This window comes from Penicillium oxalicum, chromosome VI (genome assembly GCF_001723175.1).
Source record: "Penicillium oxalicum strain HP7-1 chromosome VI, whole genome shotgun sequence".
Taxonomy (NCBI): Eukaryota; Fungi; Ascomycota; class Eurotiomycetes; order Eurotiales; family Aspergillaceae; genus Penicillium; species Penicillium oxalicum.
The window spans coordinates 1,370,613-1,393,525 of NC_064655.1; the positions used below are offsets into that span (position 1 = coordinate 1,370,613).

General features: G+C 52.3%; 9 protein-coding genes across 9 annotated transcripts; 4 read left to right on the forward strand and 5 right to left on the reverse strand.

The window, feature by feature from the left end:
• Positions 1–589: 589 nt before the first annotated feature.
• POX_f07772 (Tethering factor for nuclear proteasome sts1) lies at positions 590–1,626 on the forward strand (the record flags this gene model as incomplete). The annotated part of the gene is made up of 2 exons (XM_050116566.1): positions 590–665; positions 755–1,626. 2 exons carry the CDS (start codon positions 590–592, stop codon positions 1,624–1,626), a joined length of 948 nt encoding a protein of 315 aa, XP_049966705.1.
• A 1,331-nt stretch (positions 1,627–2,957) lies between these two features.
• Positions 2,958–4,733, reverse strand: POX_f07773 (uncharacterized protein; the record flags this gene model as incomplete). Its single annotated transcript, XM_050116567.1, has 3 exons — positions 2,958–4,313; positions 4,399–4,622; positions 4,721–4,733. 3 exons carry the CDS (start codon positions 4,731–4,733, stop codon positions 2,958–2,960), a joined length of 1,593 nt encoding a protein of 530 aa, XP_049966706.1.
• A 1,308-nt stretch (positions 4,734–6,041) lies between these two features.
• POX_f07774 (Ornithine carbamoyltransferase) lies at positions 6,042–7,184 on the reverse strand (the record flags this gene model as incomplete). Its single annotated transcript, XM_050116568.1, has 1 exon — positions 6,042–7,184. The coding sequence occupies one exon, from the start codon at positions 7,182–7,184 to the stop codon at positions 6,042–6,044; it is 1,143 nt and encodes a 380-aa protein (XP_049966707.1).
• Positions 7,185–7,690: 506 nt separating this feature from the next.
• On the forward strand, positions 7,691–10,567 carry POX_f07775 (uncharacterized protein; the record flags this gene model as incomplete). Its single annotated transcript, XM_050116569.1, has 5 exons — positions 7,691–8,480; positions 8,545–9,489; positions 9,580–9,897; positions 9,955–10,136; positions 10,229–10,567. 5 exons carry the CDS (start codon positions 7,691–7,693, stop codon positions 10,565–10,567), a joined length of 2,574 nt encoding a protein of 857 aa, XP_049966708.1.
• A 500-nt stretch (positions 10,568–11,067) lies between these two features.
• On the reverse strand, positions 11,068–12,102 carry POX_f07776 (Acetolactate synthase small subunit; the record flags this gene model as incomplete). Its single annotated transcript, XM_050116570.1, has 1 exon — positions 11,068–12,102. The coding sequence occupies one exon, from the start codon at positions 12,100–12,102 to the stop codon at positions 11,068–11,070; it is 1,035 nt and encodes a 344-aa protein (XP_049966709.1).
• A 1,186-nt stretch (positions 12,103–13,288) lies between these two features.
• On the forward strand, positions 13,289–15,371 carry POX_f07777 (uncharacterized protein; the record flags this gene model as incomplete). Its single annotated transcript, XM_050116571.1, has 9 exons — positions 13,289–13,490; positions 13,565–13,644; positions 13,702–13,842; positions 14,052–14,073; positions 14,135–14,187; positions 14,250–14,417; positions 14,488–14,696; positions 14,763–15,288; positions 15,348–15,371. The coding sequence occupies 9 exons, from the start codon at positions 13,289–13,291 to the stop codon at positions 15,369–15,371; spliced, it is 1,425 nt and encodes a 474-aa protein (XP_049966710.1).
• Positions 15,372–15,803: 432 nt separating this feature from the next.
• POX_f07778 (uncharacterized protein) lies at positions 15,804–17,600 on the reverse strand (the record flags this gene model as incomplete). The annotated part of the gene is made up of 4 exons (XM_050116572.1): positions 15,804–17,159; positions 17,221–17,255; positions 17,332–17,450; positions 17,518–17,600. 4 exons carry the CDS (start codon positions 17,598–17,600, stop codon positions 15,804–15,806), a joined length of 1,593 nt encoding a protein of 530 aa, XP_049966711.1.
• A 565-nt stretch (positions 17,601–18,165) lies between these two features.
• Positions 18,166–20,691, reverse strand: POX_f07779 (uncharacterized protein; the record flags this gene model as incomplete). Its single annotated transcript, XM_050116573.1, has 1 exon — positions 18,166–20,691. One exon carries the CDS (start codon positions 20,689–20,691, stop codon positions 18,166–18,168), a length of 2,526 nt encoding a protein of 841 aa, XP_049966712.1.
• A 474-nt stretch (positions 20,692–21,165) lies between these two features.
• Positions 21,166–22,064, forward strand: POX_f07780 (37S ribosomal protein S25; the record flags this gene model as incomplete). The annotated part of the gene is made up of 2 exons (XM_050116574.1): positions 21,166–21,596; positions 21,710–22,064. The coding sequence occupies 2 exons, from the start codon at positions 21,166–21,168 to the stop codon at positions 22,062–22,064; spliced, it is 786 nt and encodes a 261-aa protein (XP_049966713.1).
• Positions 22,065–22,913: the final 849 nt, after the last annotated feature.

The following is a 22,913-nucleotide window of genomic DNA, read 5'->3' on the forward strand; positions in this document are numbered from 1 at the left end:
AGCTTGAGAGGCTTCGGAGGACACCGAACATGTAGATAAAGTAGTACTCAGGTGGTACCTGTGGTTCAGTAATTTACCCAGTACTCTTGGTAGTTGCCCAAGTACCTAAATGTATCTGTGCTCAGGTTTCAACTTGAAGGTACTGAGGCGACGAACACCGGAAATTGCTCACCTGACTGTTCTAGTAGCGTAGGGCGAACGCAAAGAGAATCACATCTTTTCTGGACGAAACTACCCTCCATTCATTTGTCGACGTTTGAAGGATTTTTTTTTCATGCATTATCGATCAAATCAGATTTATCAAACTTCTTCAACTCAAGTGCGGTACAAATACGAAAAGTACCGTTGAGGAGTCATTTCAAAAATCCTGCGCAGCAGGACGGCGTTGCCGCCCGCAACGACCTTTCTTTCTCCACCGCTTCTCTGACTTCTCTACCCTTCTTTCTCCCCACTTCTAATCCCTGTTAAGACTTCCCGATTCTACCTCTTTCACTACGCTTTTGTTCTCCGTGGGCGGTTTTTGTCAATTCTTTGCCTTCCTAGAACCTGATAGCCCGGGTCTCTCTCTTGTCGCCATCCGGCTGTCACCATGAACAGTCTGGTGGCCACGCCTCCTCTCCCTCCTCACTTCTATGAGAACCCTCGATTCTCGCCCTCTCGTATAAGTACGCCAGTTCCCTTGGCCTCGCCACCGAACATGGGCGGTCGTTTTGCACAACGTCTCAGAGAAACTTTTACTGATTTGCAAGTGTAGTGTCTACCCCATCTTCCTCCTACACCAGCCGAAAGCGGAAAGCCGACGACGACAGTCATGATCACGATGGACGCATGTCCGCCTCACCTACCAACTCGCCCGCCTTCACGCCTCGTCAGCTTCCCTCGTTCCGTAACATCAAGCGATCCCGACCCAACGTCTCTGGCAGACCGCTCTCTTTGCCTCGACTTTTAGAGACTCTTGATACCGACGCCTTGCGGACAGTCTTGCGGACCATGTGCGAACGCCACCCTCAACTTACCGATGAGGTCGCCCACACCTCTCCTCGACCTAGTGTCTCTTCCACCCTCCAGGTCTTGCGAAACTATCAAGCGGCGCTACAGTCCTCCTTTCCTCTGGGTGGTAACACTGAGTCTGACTATGCCTATAATCGAGTTCGGCAGCCGCTCACAAACCTCCTGGAAGCCTTGAGCGACTTCACACCCACATTCTTACCGCCCAACGAAACACAACCCTCTGTCTCCCTGAGCTACTTGGATGGGGCGACTGATATCATCCATGCTCTTCCTCGCTGGAGCTCGCCGCAAAACAATATAGAACGTGATTCCGCATACGATGAGATTTGCAAGGCCTGGATCCTGGTGATCCGTGAGGCTGCCAAACGAGGTGGTGGTATTCAACTGCAGTACGGCGGCTGGGACCAAAAACTAGCCAAACACAACCACAATTCTGAAGGGAAGATGCAGGCAGCGGTTAACGAACTCGGACTGAGTCTCGGATGGATGAACGGGCCGGACTCCCCGGCACATCATGGATCCGGGGGTGCCAACAGTGAAATGGGATCTATTCGCGACCAACTTTTATCTGGAACATATGGCCTGGGCGCACCTGTCAAAGTTGGCCCATGGTGAACCGTTCCGGGATCCGAAAATGTCCCCCCGCCGAGTCTCCTCAGCTTTGGAGGGTCTGCTGTGGTTCCGCCGAATTATGCCAACTCTTGACGATCCTTCACCGGCATTTTTGCAACACCATAATCACGAGACGCGCGTCAGCTGCGTCGTCCCTAGCTACGTTGAGCCTCAAGCTCCGCTCCGCGCTACATCGATGAAACCCAGTTGCTTCCCTGCTTGCATCGAGACCAACGTATGCCATGATCACGAATCTTATTGCATGACCTATAGAGAATCAGCCAGGTCTTCAAATGGCGTTTTATTCACTACAAAGTTTGGAAAGGCGAATTTCACTCTTCTTTGACGCTTTTTCTGGTCTTTTTATTTCTGGGTTTCCTTCATTGCTCGACATTTTCTGGAGAATTCCGGGATGTCGGCTGCAGTGGATCTGCTCACTCTTGTCTCGTCTGGCCCGATCTGGTGGGTTAGGGTCACGACCAACTGTCTTTCAGACGGGAATGCAGCAGAACGGACCAAGTTTATGGTCTTTAGCGTGCCTTCTCCTAGTCACCTCGTCACCTCTTCCTTCCCTGTCAATTTTTATTTCTTTTTCCTATCGTATTGAACTATCCTATGCACTCTGCTTACCCTCCACCTTGCCTCTCTTTTACCCTCGAACTTGTCGACTTTCATGTCCAATTTTCATTTGTCTATCTTACTGATCTCCTGAAAGGCGCCTTTTGTTCACCCTTGCGTCGCTGTTTTAGAGTTGTGTATATCCTTCTCGTGTCTGTTCAAATGTCCCCCTTTCTTACTCTCAGTCTTGCCCTATCATTTCTTGTTCGGTCTGAGCTTTGCATGTGCTTTTCTGTTTCAGAAAATCTATTACGATTAGGTCTTGTCTTTCTTACGGTTTCCGGCACTCCGAGTGGCGATTGCCGCGAGGTATCTTTGACAAGCTTTTAACCGCCCTGTCCAAACTCAATATGGAATTAAAAATTCAGTATGCATTTTTTTTTTTGAAACAAAGCTTTATAACCGAAGACGAAAGAGCAACACAACGCAAGGCCACTCAGCGCGAAGCGAATGTTATGCCACAGGCTAGGTTCGGGAAGCTAGTGATCAGCTTTCGATTCGAAGATTCAAGGCCCCGTCCCACCTGACCTTCGGAGATACATGACAGAGCTCCTGTCATTGAATTCTCACCAAGTAAGATTGATGGATCTCCTATTCTCTGGGCCCCGACCAACATGGGGCCCAGCCATGGGTGCACGAGGAAAATTTGATCATCCAGATCATTGACCGCGTCAAGAATCTGCCAGAGACAAGGTCTTGATCCCGTCTCTTGTGCATCATATCAAGGCCCGTTTCATCACTCTCATAAGCCACCCTGCGTCCTCCCAGCCTCCTTGAGCACCGGGTTCCTCAACACTAATGACGGATTCTCCGTCCGAATGGCCGAGGACCTCTTCTGGATCTTCCTCGGCAGCAGTGAACGATGATGTCTTGCCTGCGCGAGTGGGTCCTTCACCGGGAACGACGGCGGTTTCTGCGAAGGTGACGTTTGTAGACGTGGTAGTTGAGCCGATGCGAGTTTCATGTGCTGCAGCTGTTGTCGCCGGAGCTGGCCAATCCTCTACCCCGAACAGGGTCCATTCGACCAATCGATCGACCCAACTACCCAGTCCGAACCCGCGTTCACGGGTGAGCCGCTGAAGATCGGCCTCGTCAAATTCATCGGGGAGATCATCTGAGAGCGAGTCACATTCGGAGTCGTAGTCATCGTCCGCATCCCAGCGCTCGAGCTCATCATCCCGGAGCCCCCTGTTGGCCTGCAACGAGGCCATTTCGGCTCGAATCCTCTCGTCCACAAAATCGGGGACCAGCCCCGCGCCTTTCCCTCCCGCGACGGGACTCATTGTGCCGGCGCTTGGGCTGGCCAGCTTGGAAGCCGATGAGAGCGGAGGCATACTTGTCATGGTCAGCCCGACCCGGCTTCCCCGGCGGCTGGTTGCCCGCGAACGCGAGCTATGTCGCGAGTACGCTGCTGGTGTCGAGGCACCCGAGCGAGACTTGCGGGACGAGGCGCCTGATTTTGTGCGGTGGTGATGGCGATGAGCGTGTGGAGTGGTGTCGTCGGCGAGCGGCAGGTCGACGAGACTGGTTGAACTCTCGCGCTTGGCGAGCCAGCTCTGACCTTTTTCTTCGCGAGTGGACGAGGCCAGTGCAATGCCTGCTCGGAGCATCCATTCCGCGTCGGACTTGGAGGATGCCGAAGTGGCAGCATCGCCAAAATGACGTCGCACCTGTGAGCTTTGAGGCTTCTTGTGTGCAGCCGGATGATGATGCAATGCGAGAGCGACATCTTTACTGTGGAGGTTGGTGTCGCTCAATGGGCCGGCTCGGGTGGAGCTCTTGCTTCGTACATGGCGGGTACGAGAGGAGCTGCGTGAGTGCGAGAGGATGGGCGGAGTACTCGGTACTGAGACGCTGGAGAGATAGGAAGTGCGTGGCGGAGTTCTGGTCCCGCTGCTGGCGTGGTGATCAGATCTGTGATCGCTTCGTCCGTAGCGATTGTTGAAGTAGTCCTCCGGCTCGACGTCGTCGCCGTCGTCGTCAATGGGGAACCGAGGTGTAAGTGGAGCCAGGGAAATGTGATTAAGATTGGGGTGAGAACGCCGGGAAGGAAACCCGCCCGAACTGGTAAACTGCAATGAAATCACTGTCAGACGAGCCTCTCTATTTCTCAATCGAGGGGTCATGAGGGATTTGGCTGAGAGAGTAACAACTCACATCCATGGCAGATTGGATGACTTCCACGAAGGTTGCGGAATCAACAAGTCCAACGAACGAGAGAGATAAACCTCCCAGTGCGGACTGCGGAGTCACCCGCAACGGGGTTCGTTGGGTGGGGCGACATGTGAAAGCAACCGCCGTGGGCGGTGACCGGACGGAGAATCCGTCAAACTGCCATTTGTCTTCGAGGCCTCCGGTCACGGAGACTCGATGGTTCAATACTGTACGCGGACAGTTGTGGATCGTATTGATGCATTATGGATGTACCTTATTCACGTGTGAGGATTCAAGGGTAAACAACATCCCGGTATGAACTCACATGCCAGTCTCATGGTTGTTTTCTCCCTTGAGCGGTAGGTAATGACTGGTACAAGGAAGTAGCAGCTCAGCAGAGGCTTTTGAAAGACTTCTCTGATGCTGTTCTCATATTTATGTATCCTTTGTACCTCAAAATCAATAGGTGGGCCGCTAAAGGTTTTTTTTCTGGCAAGACAAGTCTCTAGAATCAACATATAACGAATCCACGCCCCTCTCATCCCCCTTCATCCATGGAAGTGCCTGGATGGAAAAAAAAAAGCTCATGTTCGTTTCAATTGATACTGTCACAGTCAAATCATAGAGTCCGGATCAACGGTGTCCCCCTCTCTCTGCAGTGGAGTGGTGGAGTGTAAGGTCTCGTAGAGTCACTGCCTAGTAATTATTCTCGGAAGAACCTGGAAAAGTAGATGTACATATCCAGCTTGAGGTCGGGAGCTGGATTGAAAGTCGATCATGTTTCAATCTCCGCGTTGGCACAAATATGTCTTGCCGTGCATGCCTCAATCCCAACGTATACTAGTACGGATTAATTCAGGTCCTGGGTAGGTCTCTGTTGGCACTTATTACTTGCGTCAGTCCTAGTATTCAAGCCAATGTAATCTTACCTAGTCTCAGACGACTACTGAAGGTAAGTGTACACAAGCTCAGTACTAAGAGGTCAAACGTACAGAAAGACTGTGACAGTATCAGGTGACGTAGCCAGATAGGTCCTCCCGTCAGTTGGGATCCCCCCCCGCCATGTCCAGTCGAGTGGCGCTTTCTGTCCAATCACAGCCTGCCTTTCATCCCGCATTCCTCTACTCTAAAGAGCTCGGCCAGTCGCAACCGAGGCCGGGAGCTGTCGTTCCGTGGACCCCTCTGCGCTAATTACTCGTTGACTGGCAACTTTACAGCGGCAGCTATATGATTATGTCGTAGTAACCTGACTAAGTAGTCTTATACCGTGCCTGAGTAAACCACCTTGGCAGTGGATACTGGGAGGTGCTGGTACTAGAAGCAATCAATAAGTGACCCTCGCTAAAGATCATGATCAGGCCTTGGAAGCTTCACCCTATGATGGGTCACTTCAATTGAAAGGATGTACGGTCGCTTCCGTGTGAAAACCGTTGTGGACGAGCATCTGTCCCGTCTCAATTTTTGTTCTATTCCATACACTGTTGTCAATCTTATTTCCTAGAAATGAGTCAGATAAATATGTATTGACATCACCGCTGAAGCTATGCGCCATATCACGTTGAAAAATTACCTCCAGGTTACTTATGGACGCCACCGAGAATCAAAAGAGCTTTTCCCAAACTATGTCCCATTCTGAATCTTCCCCTTTACTCCACAATCTTGCCCTTGTTCACAACAAATGCTTCCAAGGCGGCAATCGCGGCCCACAGGCGGTTCTCGGCTTCGGGGAAGACCAAGGAGCGCGGGCTGTAAAAGACCTCATCGTTGACTTCCTCGGGGTGTCGAGGCAGGCAGTGCATGAACTTCCAACCTTCCTTGGCACCACCCCGCTGAGCCAGCTCATTGGTGATCTGGAAGCCTTCAAAGGCCTTCATGCGCTGCTTGGCCTCTTCCTCCTGGCCCATGGATACCCAAGTGTCGGTGACCAGGATGTCGGCGTCCTTGACCGCCTCTTCGGGAACGTTGGTTTGCGTGAGTTTCCCGGGGGTTGTGACGCCCTCGCCAGCACGCTGAATGATGTCCAGCATCTCGCTGGGAATTTCATAGCCCTGGGGCGTGGCGACAGCCATGTCAACGCCCATCTTGGTTGCGCCGATAGCCAGATCAAAGAGAACGTTATTGGCATCACCCACCCACGCAATCTTCAGACCCTCAAGGCCTAGGCTGGACAAGCCATGTGCCTTGGGGGTGAAGCTTTCATAGATGGTGAGGAAGTCGGCAATGATTTGCAGAGGGTGGAATGAGTCACACAGCGCATTGATTACGGGGACTGAGGAGTGCTTGGCCAGATCGGCCACATCGGAGTGCTTGGCGACTCGCGCGACAATGCACGAAACCATGGACGAAATGACCACGGAGGTATCATAGACCGACTCATTCACCCCGAGCTGAATATCGTCCTTGCCCAAGAACATGGGGTGGCCGCCCATCTGGACAGTAGCCGCCTCGGTGGACACGCGAGTACGAGTGCTTCGCTTGTTGAACATCATAGCGACGGTCTTCCCCGACATAGATCCCAGCAGGCTTTGCGGAATAGCGCCTGACTTGATGGCCCGCTTGTGTGACGCGGCATTGCGGACCAGGGTCGCAAATTCCGCGGGGGTCAAGTCGGCAATGGAGAGAAGATGACGGGGAGCAAATGGCGAAGTAGGAGGCATCGTTTGGCTCTGGTGGGCAAATCGTCGGAGACCATTAGCCTGCAGTGTTCGACTCATGGAGGAGGTGGAGCCAGCCAACTGAATTACACTTTGGGCGCCATAGCGGGTGGCAGCTTTGAAACTGCTTGCCATTGTGAATTGAAACGGGGAGATTGGGGAAAGAGGTGGATGGGTTAATGAGGCAAATTGGGAGAAGATTTGGGATCACGCAGTGGTGAGCAAAGCAAGTGACGTGCAATGCAAAAAGACAAAAGATGGAAAAGAAAGTTAATAAGAGGCCGGCGATCGGAGCCCTAAATGAGTGGAGGCTGCCATGACTCAACTCAAACATGAGTAGGCCGGCGATAAGTCGATAACCGCCAAGTCACGGGAGCGTCGATCGTCTCAGGGAGTGGACGCGTAAGGCATCCACTGCTTCTGGAGGGAATGACAGCCTGAAGGATTGGGTGTCCATCTCCAACATCCGGATTCTCCACTTCCTCGTTATCGTCGGCTTATCGTCATCGTCATTGCCTCTCTTCCCCTCTCATCTCCTCACACATCCTCTCTCTCTCTCTCTAGACAGCTCTGCAGAAAATTGAGAGCTATTTGATTATCGATCCTGTGTTATCATTACACTTCTTTGCTCTCTAGCCGCTATGGCTGATGAGCAGAACCGGCCACTTCTGGAAGAGGAAGCCAGATCCTCCTCTCCAGGGCCGTCGGATACCACCATACGTCCGCATCAGCCTCGACGGTCCTTCGAGCTATATTCCGAGTCAACACCTCTACTTCATCATCGTAGCGATGACATCCCCAGCTATGGAGCTGAAGAGCAGCCATCCGACTTGCAATATCCGGATGAAGATACTCCGAAAAAGCGCAGTCATGTGCCATGGCCAACAATTATATCTTTGGCGGTGTTGACTACTGCAGTCCTGGCCATCTTGGTCTTCGCCTTCGCTGCGCCGGCCATAGTCAAGGAATATGCCCGAGAAGCTGCAGTCTTCAAGCCCACTGCTCTGTCAATAGATTCAACAACTCCAGATGGTGTACGAGCCAGAGTCCAGGGCGACTTTGTCATGGACGCCCGTCGCGTGAACAAGAAGCCTATGCGCGATATCGGTCGCTTCATGACTTGGATAGCTCACGAAGTGGAGTCTGGAGAATCAGATGTGAAAGTATACATACCGGAGTACGGCAATATACTAGTGGGGAATGTCCGCTTGCCCTCTATCAAGGTGAATATACGCAACGGGCACGAGACCCACATCGACTTTTTGGCCGATTTGACAGCAGGCGATATCAAAGGGCTACATAATATTGCTCGTGACTGGATCGATGGAAGGCTGGGAAGCCTGAGTGTCCGGGGCAAAGCGACTGTTCATCCGCGGTCAGGCATTATTGGTCTCGGGACCCAAACCCTAATAGACACAGTAACATTCGATGGTATGAGCGCAGTTGACTCTCTCTCTCTCTCTCTCACCAACGATCAAACTAACTTTCGTCGTAGAGAGCAATCTCCCCCCTCTCCCAAAGGTTGATATTACTCAAATGGACGTGCGTGACACTGCCAATGGCGCGCTATCTGTCGATGTTCAAGCATCAGCAAACATCGATTCGCCAGTGGCACTGATGATTCCTGCCTTGGAATTCTCCATTTATGTACCAAACTGCTCGCCAGACGACCCGTATATCCTCGTTGCTGACGCCAAAACCGCCGAAATCAATGTCCGTCCGGGCAGCCCAACCGCAGTTGGCGCACAAGGCCTGGTCAAGCAGTTGCCGGATGAACTGATCACTGCTTGTCCAAGCGGAGATGGGTCACCGCTAGATCTTTTGGTCTCCAATTACGTGCAGGGCCGTCCATCCACCATTTACGTCCGGGGTGCAGAGTCGCCGTCAAGTGAAACCCCAACGTGGATAGCCGATCTTCTTCGAAGCGTGACTGTCCCGCTGCCGTTCGAAGGAGACCTTTTGGACGATATGATGAAGAACTTTACCATGACCGACACTCATGTCTCACTGCCCGACCCATTTGCCGAACCAGGCGCTCCGGACGCGCAACCCACGGTCTCTGCCCTTGTGAAAGTGTTTATCGGCCTACCGGCCAACGTCAATATCTCGGTTGACATTCCAAGCGTTCGAGCCCACACCAACGTCTTCTATCACGGCAAACAGTTGGGTATCATGAACATTGAAAAGTGGCAGAACGCCAAGTCAACGAGAGTGGAGCTCGAGGATGGGTCCGGGGCATTGCTGGTGGAGTTCTCCATCAAAAACGTGCCCTTGCAAGTGACCGACAATGACTTGCTGTCACAAGTTGTCCAGCAAATGCTGTTTGGTAAGAAGGGGGTAGTACTGCATGTCACTGCGACCGTAGATGCAAAGGTTGCAACAGGCTTGGGTCGCTTTGCGGTGCATGGGATCCCTGGGGAGGGAGATGTCCCCGTGAACAGTATGTTTTCACTATGATCATGAAGTAGAATAGAGTCAATCGAGGAAGCATACCTATTTTCGAGAGTCCACATGGTTGACATACTCCTAGTTCCCGCGGGACAATCAATCGGCCATCTGAATCCTACTGTCGCGTCGATGGAATTGGGCGAAACCACCAAGACGTCGCTGGGCGTTAATGTTCTGGTCAACTTGACAAATCCGACCGATCACTCTGCAACTATTCCCTTTTTTGATGTCAAGATGATATACAACAATACGGCTATTGGCCACTTGATTGTTCGAAATGCGTCAATAGTTCCTGGGAATAACACTCGTGTTCCCGTCCAGATGCTGTGGGCTCCATACGATGAAAGCGGGCCCTCCGGAGTCGAGCTCGGACGGAAATTCGTCTCTTCTTATATATCTGGTGAGTGATTGTGTATGGAGCGTGTGCGGAATGCATGATGACTGAATTCTATCCCAGGGGCCAATTTGACCCTCCAGATCCAGACCCATGAAGGAACTTTTCCGACTCTTCCAGATCTTGGAAAGGCACTCTCCGCAATTCCTTTCAATGTACCAGTACCTCACATGTCCATACCGCGAGCACCCGGTGACGACGGTGATGAAGATGGGAAACCTCCACGCTTTATTCAAGACGCAACAGTATGTGCCATGCTTCTTCTCCCCCGAAACACACCCAGTCCTGCCGATCATGCGCAGTGACAGGCTCAGCAGTCAGGACTGATGGTCTCTAGCTTCATCTTTTTTCCTCGACAGTTGAATTCGCGGTTTATTCACCCATGGTAGACACGAATATTACCGTCACCTCGATGGACTCGACAGCATTCTACGAAGGTGAACCGCTCGGCCGCATCGAGTACGATGAGCCCTTCAATGTTCCACCCGGCAACTCACATTCACCTCGCTTACCGGTCGAGGTTGACTTGGGAGGTGTCGGGTACGACGCTTTGCGAAAGGCTCTGGGCCAGGAGCTCATGTTGGACGCTGTGGCTGAAGTTGGCATGCGGGTGAAGAATTACGAGGATATTGTACATTACCGTACGAAGGGCATCGCGGCCAGAGTCCGGTTTTGAAAACAAAAACAAAATGATAATCATAATGATGATTCTGTACAGGGTTAGTGATGACATGTATCGCATGCTGTATGCGATGTGAACCTCTCCAATCAAGGTGAATTCTGCCACACGGGCGTTGAGGCGTTTGGAGGAGGGTTGAATTCATTTACGTTAACGAAAATTGTTTTTTGAGGCAAGGCACTTCCAGGGGCCTGATTTTTCGCAGGCTCGGATCATTACGCAGATCCGGTGACGTCGTAATCGGTTGACTAGTCATTGCACATTGTAGAGTAAAATTGGGCTTTCTATCTTGAACAAGTCCTCATTTTTATTAGTCTGGACAGAAGCGAGTACGTTTTACATGGAAAGACGCGATAATGAGAAAGTCGTCAACAAAGCAGGTCATTGGAGCAGAGGTTCTCCAGATCACGAAGAGAGGATGCGATCACAGCAAAGCAAATTAGCCAAAATATCATTGGGTATTTTTATTTTCGAATTTTGGACACAAGGTAGGATGTTTAGCCTGGGGGCAGAGTGCTGGCATCGACGACGTCGGCTGCGTCCTTCTCAATCTCCTCGCTCTGCTCCGACAGAGGGGAGCGAGGCAGGGCCATGAGACCGGTTCGAGTGGACTCGAGAATGCCAAAGGGACCAATCAGCTTCAGGAATGAGTCGATACGGCTGGGCTTAGCGGAACTGCAGAAAGGCAACTCGTCAGTACAAGAGAAGGGGCAGATCACGGCAGAAGAAGGGGAAAGAACATACACTTCGACGATGCAGTTGTTGTTGCTGATGTCCAAAACCTTACCACCGAACTGGTGGGCCAGACGGGTGATGGCATCCAGGTGCTCATGCTTGTGGCGCAGAGCCTGGCTGGGGGGCAAGTTGCGAGGGTGGTATTCAATCTCCTGAATGTTGTGACTCTGGCCCTCCTTCAGAGAGTCGGCGGGTGTGGTGATCTCGCGGTGGTGCTGGAGCAGCTCTTCAAAGAACTCGGGCCCCAGGATAGAGACCTTGGCGAGCAGCAGTTCCCGCTGGACAAGAGCGGAATCTGTGTAGTCCAGGACCGCCCAGACGGGGACGAGGTCGTCCAGCTGGCGGCGCGCCTGCTCCACGACACCGTCCTGGCCCTGCAGCACGATTGTCATGCGAGACAGGTCATCAACCTCAGTCTTGCACACCACCAGACTGTCAATGTTGAAGCCACGAGCAGCCAGAATTCCTGAGACGCGAGAGAGCACACCAGGCTCGTTCTGAACCAGGCAGTTCAGGACATGGCGCTTGGGAGGATTGCTCGGAGGCACGGGAGTCTCATACAAGATGGACGAGACCGCAGTCGGCGCATCCCACTGAGATGAGGCGTCGGAGACGGGGAGAGGAAGAGGGGAGCGGCGGTGCAATGCCTTGTAGGCGAGAGCAGAGGTTGAGCTGCTGGAGGCGCGGACAGCATTGAACTGAGAAGAGATGGTAGCGCGAGACCGAGCAACGGCAGTCGACTGCCGCAGCAGTGACACCGACGCAGATGATAGCGTCAATGGGTGTCTGAAAGCCATCGCAGGATTCCAGGAGCACCGAGAGATGAGCAATGAATCACTCTGAGCGCTCTGGATTCTTTTTCGTTGATGACCGGGGCTGCGCTTCCGACCTCGGGGCAGCTGACTCACTGCCCGCTAGCCGTATTGGGACTAGCGGGGCCCAAGTGTGGATGACCTTACATGAGGAGTCAACATGCACTTTGAAAAGAGTTGATCAGTTCCGCCCGGTCAGATCTCACCGCAGGTTGATGCCGATTTGCGTGGACTACAAAATGACCATGGAAGTATGTCGCTCTTGACCATGGACTGGGTATATACCTGTCATCCATGTGCACTCTAATTGACCCTTTGATTCTCATGATTTCAAACCCCTCATGGGATTTGCATCAAACATATTCATTCCAAAGTCAACCTGAGAAAACCACCGTTGACCTGGGGAATAATATAGTATCCTCTTAAATGGTCATCCACCGTTCATGTATGGAGAGCTCAATCTCCACTACCTTCAATATTTTCTCGGCGTGATTGAATCCTTCGTGAAAGGCCAAAAAAACCATAGCTTAGCACTGGGTACTTAAGGGACCGAGGCATATGTACTTCGACATAGTACCGGGTTATATGTTAGTACCTATGCGCAGACGGGCGCCTTCAGGTAAACGAAGATATCTTTATGACCAATTTTGTTAATTTTGCCGCCTCCTCTACAACTGCTATACAGCCCCAGGCCACCACATTTCAAACTACACATAAGCATTTAGTACTGTCTTCTGTGGATGGATTTTCCATGTCATCCCCGGGTCCATCTCTTTTGGTGGTGGGCTAGACTTGCATACCCCGAGAGTCTACAGACATTGGATTCCTCCTGCTTTGGGACTAGTGGCATAAAAGCACACGTGATTTGGAGCATATTGTTCCATGCTTTTTTTGATTAGCCGAATTGATTGTGAACAGTTCATATCTTTTTTGTTCTTAAAAAGAAGAAGCTCTCTACGATCAAACTTTGGAACTTGCCAGAGTCGTCCAGCCTTCAGCGGGGCCCATTTTTCCATCCATCTCAGCGTCAAGTGGTTCTTGAACTCCGTATTGACTCCACCACCTCCGCCTCCCTTGGCCTATCCTTCCCGCGTTTGATATTCATCTTTTTCCCGCTCACTCTGCCGACTTTCCACCTCAATTCTCCGCTGCTTCGCCGGCACTGAACACCATGGCAGACGATGATCGCCGAGCAAAGCGCTCGCGCTTTGATCAGACTGACCCAGAACCCCGTCGCTCTCGTTTCGACCGCCGTTCCCGATCCCCGTCCGCCCGACAGTCCGATTCTGTACGCACTCGCAGCCCGTTGAGTCGCGAGCCTCGAAGCCCCACCAGAGAGTCTTCAAGCAAGCCAGACCCAGCAGCCGCAGCAGGTAAGTGTTGAAATGATTTGTTCGCAATACCAGAGAGGCGCGCATTGCTGACACGTTTGGGTGACTTTCCACAGCTGCGGCCGCGGCGAAGATCAATGCGCAACTCCAGGCCAAGAAGGGTATTCAGCATATCGACGTCCCTCCAATCCGCTCGGTAAAGACCGCCATATTGACACCTCAACACTTCATTGAAAACTGACGCATCTTCCAGACCGATAGCCCGGGAGCGCAATCGGAAGATGGCAAGCCCAAGACCGAAGTGTATGTTGCCGACGGAGACTACATCAAAGACATTGAGATCAACGATTTGCGCAATCGGTACACTTTGACCAAGGGCTCTACTCAGAAAATGGTAATTTTCCCCTGCAGGTGTTGTTGGCTGATAACTCAGATCGTCCCTGCCTGTTCTAGTGGCCATATTTGGCTCTGCCCCTGTTTCTCCCCCGACCATTTGACCTGACATACATGATGTGTGGCTGGATGAAGCTTACTCAACTGAACTAAACATAGCCTGTGACAACCCCTCTGTGGCATCTGCTGACCTCAACTACCTGAATATAGATCAAAGATGAAACCGGCGCCGGTACGCCCTCTATTCGTGGACTCTTATGGATATTCGGACATAGCGCTTACTCGTTCTCAAGATGTGACCACCCGTGGAAATTACTACCCGGATAAGAACATGGCGACTGCTTCTGTAAGTGCTCGTGCGATGAGAACTTCCATTGCCGAATCGAATTGCTGATTTGACCGATGCAGAATCCTCCGCTGTATCTCCACGTTACCAGCACCAGCAAGGAAGGCCTCGACAAGGCAGTGCAGATCATCGATGATCTCATGAAGAAAGAGCTTCCAAATCTTGTCGACGAACGACGATTCCGTCGACGGGAGCCTGAGCAGCAGGTCGAGCGGGACGAATTTGGGCGCGTACGTTCCCTTTTGTTTACCTCTGCGACACGGGACTTTGAAGGGGTTGAACCTGGCTAACTTGTCCCAGCGTAAATGGCCCGACGAGCGGATCCCAATCGATCTCGAACCCATTCCTGGATTCAATCTCCGTGCTCAGGTTGTTGGTCAAGGTGGCGCCTACGTGAAGCACATTCAGCAGAAGACACGTTGTCGTGTGCAGATCAAGGGACGTGGTTCCGGTTTTATCGAATCAAGCACCGGCCGGGAGAGCGATGAACCGATGTTTTTGCATGTTGCGTGAGTTTTACAATCACCCTTAACTGGCTCTGACCCATGCTGATCGTTTTTTTCTCTCTACGTTAGGGGCCCAGATCCGAATGACGTGCAGGCCGCCAAGGAGCTTTGCGAGGATTTGCTTGCTAATGTTCGGGAACAATACCAAAACTTCAAGGACAACCCCCCTCAGCACAGCTATGGAGGCTATGGCCGCGGTGGCGGTGGAGATCGCTATCACGGTGGAGACCGAGGCGGCGGTGGCTACCGAGACCGATACAACGACCGTCATCAACATCACCAACATCAGTCCCCGGCGCCTTCTGCCAGTCCTGTTGATCCGGCTGCCTCAGCCGCCGGTGGTGCCGACTACAGCGCCTACGCCCAGTACTATGGATCCGCCGACCCTTACGCTGCCTATGGGGGATACCAAAACTATGTGGCCTACTACCAATACTACCAGCAAGCCGCCGCCGCTCAGCAGCAACAACAACAAGCTACTGATGACCAAAGTCCTCCACCACCACCACCCCCTCCTTCCAACGAGGCGCCGCCGCCTCCTCCCCCGGGCTCTGAAGCTCCTCCTCCACCTCCGGGTGCCAGTGGCTATAGTGCAGTACGTTCTCCTTTCCCGAAACTTGATGCTGAATGCGTCTAATGATTGCTGCGATTTAGGTTCCGCCCCCTCCTGGCTTGTAATTTCGGTGTTGGCTCTCTCATTCTGCATGAAACACCTCCCAACATGGATGTGGTTTCTTATGCGCAGGGGAATATCTAGCAAAGGTTCGATCTGACAGTGCAAAGACGGGGTTTCATAAATCTTTAGCAACCCAAAAGAGCGCCCAAGTTGCTCTCCGTAATCTCTGTGTTCTGAAAGGAAATTCAAAAGTCTCCCAATGCTGTATCAACCTCCACATTTTTGTTTTTTTTTTCTTTGGACAACTGCTCTTCTAAGCTATGAAGCCGTGTAGCAGAGTAAACTTCGTATCGCTGGGATACATTCACGACTCCCACTTGGATATTCTGTCATGCGAAAAGTCAAGACAAGCCGCATGGCTCTTACCAGGGCATTGCAAGACAGTGAATACTTCCAGGGATGGACACGGTGGGAAAACACACGCGTCATAAACATTAACAGTAATTGCTTGACATTCCTATCATGAATTCAAAGAGCGCATGGCCAACATCCATCTGACTCTTGCGTCGTGCCAAAGCCGAAGGTCCCTCTTTACAAAAGTCACAAGCAAAGTCGCAAGGAGAAGACGCATGGTCCAGTCCTTCAGGCCTATTGCCCCCGTAAGCCGGCAGCGGTTGCTGCGAGCCCATCTCTTCCAACTCATAATCTCCGAATAAATCCTTGATGAGCGCATGCCGACATTTACTGACAGACTCACAATAGCGGACCACTTTTTCGTAGCTCTCACGCCGCGCCATCTGATTTTTGAGGAGTCCGGCTACAAAGGCCTTGGATCCGCCTCGATTGCGCACATTCTCCGCATCGCGGCTGAGGCGTTCGGCAATACGATCGCGTTCCTGGATGTTGTAGTAGACGATTGAAGCTGCTGCCCGGCCATCACGGCCTGCTCGGCCGGACTCTTGCACAAACCCCTCGAAGCTGCGTGGCGGCGTCCAATGGACGACGAACCGGACGTGTGAATTGTCGATGCCCATGCCGAATGCGTTTGTGGCTACGATGATCGAAAATGTTGGGGGTGGTTTTCCGTCTCGGCTCTGCGATTGAGGCTGTGGTGCGGTCCACATCGCCTGGATGCGCGTGCGATCTTGAGGGTTGAGCCCGGCATGGTATGCCACCGCCGAGATGCATTCGTCCGAATCTAGTCGGTGGGCGAGCTCTTCGGAGGTTGCGCGCAGTCCGACATATATAATTCCAGACATGGGAGCGCGCGGAGCCGTCGCCGACGGTGTGCCGATGCGAGCCTCTTGGCGGTTTTTGATGGACTTCAGCCATGCAAGCAGGTCTTTGACACGGAGGTCTTCGGGCGAGAAGTCGTCGTCATCATCGTAGTTTGCCAGGTATCGTACTTCGTAGTGAATGTTGGGTCGTGCCGAGGGGGTATTGAAGAGTTTTAACCTGGCAAAGTTGAGACCCAAGACATTAATGATGTCAGAGCGCACTCGAGGTGTTGCGGTTGCTGTGACCGCTGTGATGGGGACAACAGGGTTGTCCAGATTCTTTCGAAACCAGCTTAATTCCTGGTAGGCTGGACGGAAATCATGACCCCATTCGCTGATGCAATGGGCCTCGTCAATAGCAACACGGGTCAACTGACCCTGCTGGTGCACGATGGAAAGATTGCGTCGGAAACTGTCAGTCTGACAGAGCTCCGGGGTCACATAGAGGAGGCGCGTGCGAGGATGGCCCGACAGCATGTCCGCCATGATCATCCGTCTCTCAGCCAAAGGCGTGCTGGAATTGATCGTCTGGACGGGGACACCGATAGCTTGTAAGGCATTGACCTGGTCCGTCTGTAACAATCGTGAGTTTATGGCCATCAACAATCAATGACAGGACCCAGCGCCAACTCACCATCAAAGCCAGCAATGGACAGATGACGATCGTGACTTGTAGAATCCCCATCTATGTCAGTACGAAGTCCTATCCATGCAAAGGATAAATCTGCGAGTCATCCTGACTTACGCCCATTACTGATTACAGCCGGTAATTGAAAGCACAAGCTTTTTCCAAACGAAGTCGACGCTTGCAGAAACACATCATGACCTTCGACCGCTGCGGTGATAACCTCTCGCTGAAGCGGGCTAATCCTCGGATTCCAAATCAGTCAGTGTACGTCATTCGCGTTTTGCAGGCTGTGGAGTTGCTGACCGGAATGATTTTTTACGGAACACACGATGCAGGTAGAAGTCCAGGTCTGGCTTCCGCTGCAGCAGGGCTCCCCCGCTAGCCATTTGGCAGCATATCAAACAAATGCAGGCACGGAAGTGGTAGGCTTGGGTGACCTGAACTTTGTTGGCTTGAGATGTTTCTTCTCGACGCGCTTGCTGAGCGCGGCGGAGTCAACGCGAAATCACGTGTCTTTATATCGATTCTTGCGGCGCCCTTGGATTAAAGACTTGAGATGTAACATACCTGGGACCAAACTTTTTTTATGTTTGCAATCGTCTAGATTTCCATTTGGGATGAGATGAAGACCTCAACAACGGACATCGTAAGACTCCAGCCACATTGGGCAATTGTGGCGATCAATATTTACTGTGGGTAGGCCCCAGAGCTGCCCCTGCTTAAGGCTTCTGCCGTAGAAGAATCACTATGTGGATGTGAATGTGCACAGCTCAGAATCAGGTCACAGTACAAGACAATCTGATCTGTTAGACCTCTACATGATACAAGGACCGTGGAGTATTCAACGATGAATTCGCGTCAATAGATAGGTATATTGCAGGGTTGTGTAGTATAATCACATAATGTACAGGTATCAGTAACAATTCACTTCTTTCTCCGCGGTTTGTGTTGTTACAGGGCAGGACGCGGTCCGCGAGACATCTGCTTGTCAAGCTCTTCCTTGACAGCTATCACATCGGCTGCCTTGCGATGGTGTGGATGCCAGAGGCGTTCCAACTGTAGCCAAGCCTCCATGACCTCCTTAGGACCATAGCAGGCACCAAAGGCGCGCAGAATCACCACGACCATCTTGCGGCCGACAAATACACCATTCTCCAGATGCCTATCAAGATCGTCGTGGTGTTGCAGACCGAGACTGATCGGAACAGGCCTATCAACGTCAGAGAAAGACGTAATCTCAGGAGGCACTCCATGGGATGCACTGGCAGTGTTATTGGCGTTTGGCCGTTCGGAGGATTCAGATTCCCCGTCTTTCATGTCAAGATTTTGCTTCACGACACAGTCCACAGCATCATGGCTTGTTGACTCAGAAGCAGCCAAAGGGTCGGGCGCTGTCTGGTCACCCGCCGATGGAAGATGGGTGTAAAATTCATCCGTACTACTGGCCACTGCGGCATCCAGCTCATCCTCCAAATGCATGGCTTTGGCCAAAGGATTCTCCCACTCCATCTTGCGCGGAACTCGGTGTCGTTGTTGGGCGTCCAGCCTTGCCTTCGATGCACGCAAAGCTCGCAGATAAGCATGCCAGACGTGACGAAGACGCTCAGGCGACCATTCATTTTTGTGATGGCCATGGATAGCGAACCCCTCAAAAAGCATCATGTAGACAATTTGATTTGGAGGAACGTCGAAAGCGTGCTCCATATCCCGGAGGACCATCGCAACTTTGTCAAACTGTCCACTCTGGCGGGCATAATACCGGAGAAAGATGTAAAAAGTGCGAGTATCCGGAGTCATGGGGATGGAATCCTGCAAAGCCTGGTGATGTTTTGGGGATCGGTGCATGAGGGCCTGCGAACGCTTGAGGAAGTCACCTAATGCGCGGCTGCTCGTGCGGTATTTGGAGAATACGGAAGAGAGGGAATGTTCGAAGACGACTCGATTGGCACTGGTGGTCAGTGAACGATTCGGGCTCTTCTTCGCTCTCTGCGCATCAATCATGCGACTGTACAGCTGCTCTGCGGCCGCGGGGTCACCTGCTCTGATGAATGCAGAGCACAGGCTGTTCAAAACGACGGTGTCAACAAGGTCTCCTGCCTGGATGAATTTCTGGAAATGTTCTGAGATTCCGTCCAAATCTCGCCGCACGCCGGCGGAATAGATTTTGGCAACCAGGCCGAATCGAGTGAACTTCAAATTGCGCCTCGTCATTTCATGTTCGAGTCTGTCGGCGACGGTAAACTGGCCAGCCTTGATAGCTGCATCGTACAAGATGTTGAATACTACGTCGTCGGCTTCAATTCCCGCCACATGCTCCATTTGCTGCCACACGCCGATGGCGCGCACCAGATCACGCTTGAGGACCTTTCCACCCCCACGACTGGCGAAATGTACCGCAGAAGTCCACATTGATCGAGACATGCTTTTATCTGAAGCAATCATATCTTGCACGAGAGCGAGGTAGCGCCGAGCATCGGCCCATCGCCGGTTCGGAGCTCTGGCGAAAACGCGCAGTAGTTGTCCACGGACCTTGCGCGGTAGACTTGCAATCCCCGGCGCGGGAATATCTCTGTAGAGTCGAAACAGATAAGCAGTCGAAGGAGATTTCTCGTGATGAAGCACATGAATCAACTTCGCGACCGACAGTCTGTGCGACCCGACTTCGTTCTCCGGAAGCTCCTTTTCTTCTCGCTTGGCCTGTACTTGGTCTTTGGGAAAGACGACATCCATCGGCTCTGCCCATTCGTAATCGTCACCCAGGATTCGACGGTATAGATTGGAATTCATACGGTGCCTCCTTTCATCAAATGAGAGACCTGCTTCACTTTCAGAGGCTGACAGAACCTCTGAGTTCCCAGAAAGAGCGATTGGAGAGAGGTCCTTGTTATGGCCAGCTGTGTTTCCCGATTCCAATATCGAGTCAAGCATCTGAGGCCATTTGTGGGGGTGAAATACCTCATCAGACATGCTCCTTGAACGGTGTCCGGCGATCTCACAACCCACCCCTTTTTGCTTTGCACGGGGGGATTCCCCAAGATCGTGCGACTGATTGTCTTCGTTTGCAGGCAGCAAAGCAGTACTGATCCAGGATCGAGATCGCGACGGCTGCATCGTGGACCCCAAATGCTCCCAGCGTTGTCCAGTAGCAAGCTGCCTATTTTCGTGACCTGCCACACCCTTTCCACGCAACCTTTGCAAGTGTGGACCGGAAGCTCTCAATGACACCGTAGAGAGTTTGCGACGTTGTGGTGCATGTTCGTTGCAAAATCCTGCGAGGACGAGCGATCCAACGAAAATGTCTGCTATTGACGCGACGGAAGGCCGTATGCGGTGGGAGGTAAATCGGCAGGGGGATACATGGTAACGAGACGATTTTGACTGAGACATGGACGATTGAGAAGAGATACGCTCGCCTGAGAACTGCTTTGGAGGATCGCGCAGGCTCGGCGAGCTGGGGAACCTATTGGGAGGAGGCATGAGAGAGCAGACATCGTGGCATTGGCTTAGCCATGCATGTCCAGTGCAATATGGAACCGATCGCAGAAAGTAGTCTCCGCAACTGCTCCGGCCAGAAATCAGATGAGTGCCCCAGCAGGGGAGGAGAGAGTGAGCCAGAGGGGAAGCAATTCCGTCAGGATCCCGTTGGGTACAGCAAGTGTCGTCGTAGTGAAGCTGGGGTGTTTTTCTCGACGAGCGGCCGGGCTTTCTGGCTTTGCAGCGGGACCCGCTTCGGCCAATCGGAGTCGTCCTCTGGCCCCAGGGCCATCTTTTTCGCTCCCGCAGCAGTCGCAAGAGCAACATCTGAGACTCTCTCAAGTCATCGCCGACCTGATAGCCCCTCTGTCTGAACGCTTCTCCAAGCGACTTATTGCCGCTCGCTTCACTGCTTGAGCATTGAAACTTCACAGGTCATAGAAACGTTGACGGCTCATCCGTCGACCCCTTGCTACGATGGGCAAGATCAACCTGACCGCGCTCCGCGTGCGCAAGACGGCGCTCAACCAATTCGCCAGCGGAAAGATCAACAAGCTTCCTCAATGGGTCGACGTTGTGGGAGATATTCCACCATCAGAGACCTTGATCCGAAGACCCACTCCTCAGCACCAGCTTGTTCGCCAACGGCTGAAGACTGTTGCCGGATCGTCGAAGCCGCAGGTCGTCTTCGAGGTCCAGGAGAAGCCTCGCAAGTCCAAGAAGCCCAGTCGACTTTTCCAGCCTGTCGAGTTGAAGTATGAGGAGGATGAATTGCGGCACAACTTTTTCCGAGACCACCCATGGGAGCTTGCTCGACCTCGTGTGCTCCTCGAGAGCACTGGCAAGGACCACGAGAATTATGACTGGAGTCGGATTACACAGCCTGGGAAGCGACTAGATGGAGAAAGGTTGGTGCCCTCTCAGCCTGTGATTTCCAAGAATACCATTGGTTCTCAGGTTCAACCATGCATTCGTGGCCCTCAAAGAACATTGCTGACACTTATATTTCATCTGCCGCTAGTGTTGTCCAGCGTCAGCTTTGGCTCCTGAACAATGTCCCCGATATGACCAAGAGCCACGCATATGACATTGCACGACGTGAATTTTACCGTCTGCGGCTGCAGGAGGATATTCAGCGACGGGTTGCTGCCGAGGAGGCTGAAGCGACTGGTGCTCAGTTCGGTCCGTCCTACCTGGAAATCGGCATGGACTTGGAGAACCAGCAGTACGAGAAATGGAAGGCATGGGCCAAAACAGAAGCCCAGCTGTTTGATCAGCGTACGGCAGCACTGTCTGGCGCCCCTGAGGTTGCGCTTGAGCAGCAGAGCCAAACGGAGGAGACCTTTACGGAGCTGACAGACCCAGTTACCGTTTAGGTCGACTGTTTGTAAGTTGACGGTGCCTGTGATGGGCATCAGAGTAGTGTGGCGTGGACTTCTAGACTCGGGTAATCCTGAGACTCTCTTCTTTTTGCTGGACATGTACATTATTTTCCGAGCTCGAGTTCGTTTTACAGTCGAGGCTTATTGTGTCTATTTGCGAGTATGCCATGTTGACCCTCAAATCAAATCAAATAACGCTTCTTGGCTATCATATTCCAACACTCACCTGCCACGAGGGGAAGCAAAAACACACACAACACTTTGGCTATGCTGGCCGCCTATCCTCATTTCGCGTCTCTAGAAGCACTCTTCATTCTCGAGGGCCAAGCTCATACCTGAGTCCCGTCCGGGTCACGGGAAAGCCCGCTTGAGTGGAGTAGGCGGTGGTCATAGTCATGCAGCATTCCCTTTGTCTCTGCATCTACTGAGTCTCGACCAAAAATGAAATCAATTGCATCTTTCACAATGTGGTAAATGCATTCTTTGGTCTCAGAGATTGCTCGGGTGGATGATTTCAAGCTGCCTTGCATAAATCTCAACATTGACCCCAGCTCCCTGACGGCGGTGGGCCTTGGCGTGGTTTCACCTTCGGACCTTTTACTCGCGCGGCCAGACTCCCCGTTTCCAACGACCAACTAGTCTTGACGTTGATCTACTCAATCTTAGCTCGGCTAAGCCGCACCTCGTCTCAACAGAACGCTCTCTGTCGGTTTGATCTCCACTGCTAAATTGGAAGTGGTCGCTGGACTCGGCATCTGCAGTCTTCGTCAACTTCAATCCGCCAGACCAACTAGCCCATTCTCCCTTGATTCCAGCGGCTCCAACATTTTTGGGCACCGAGTG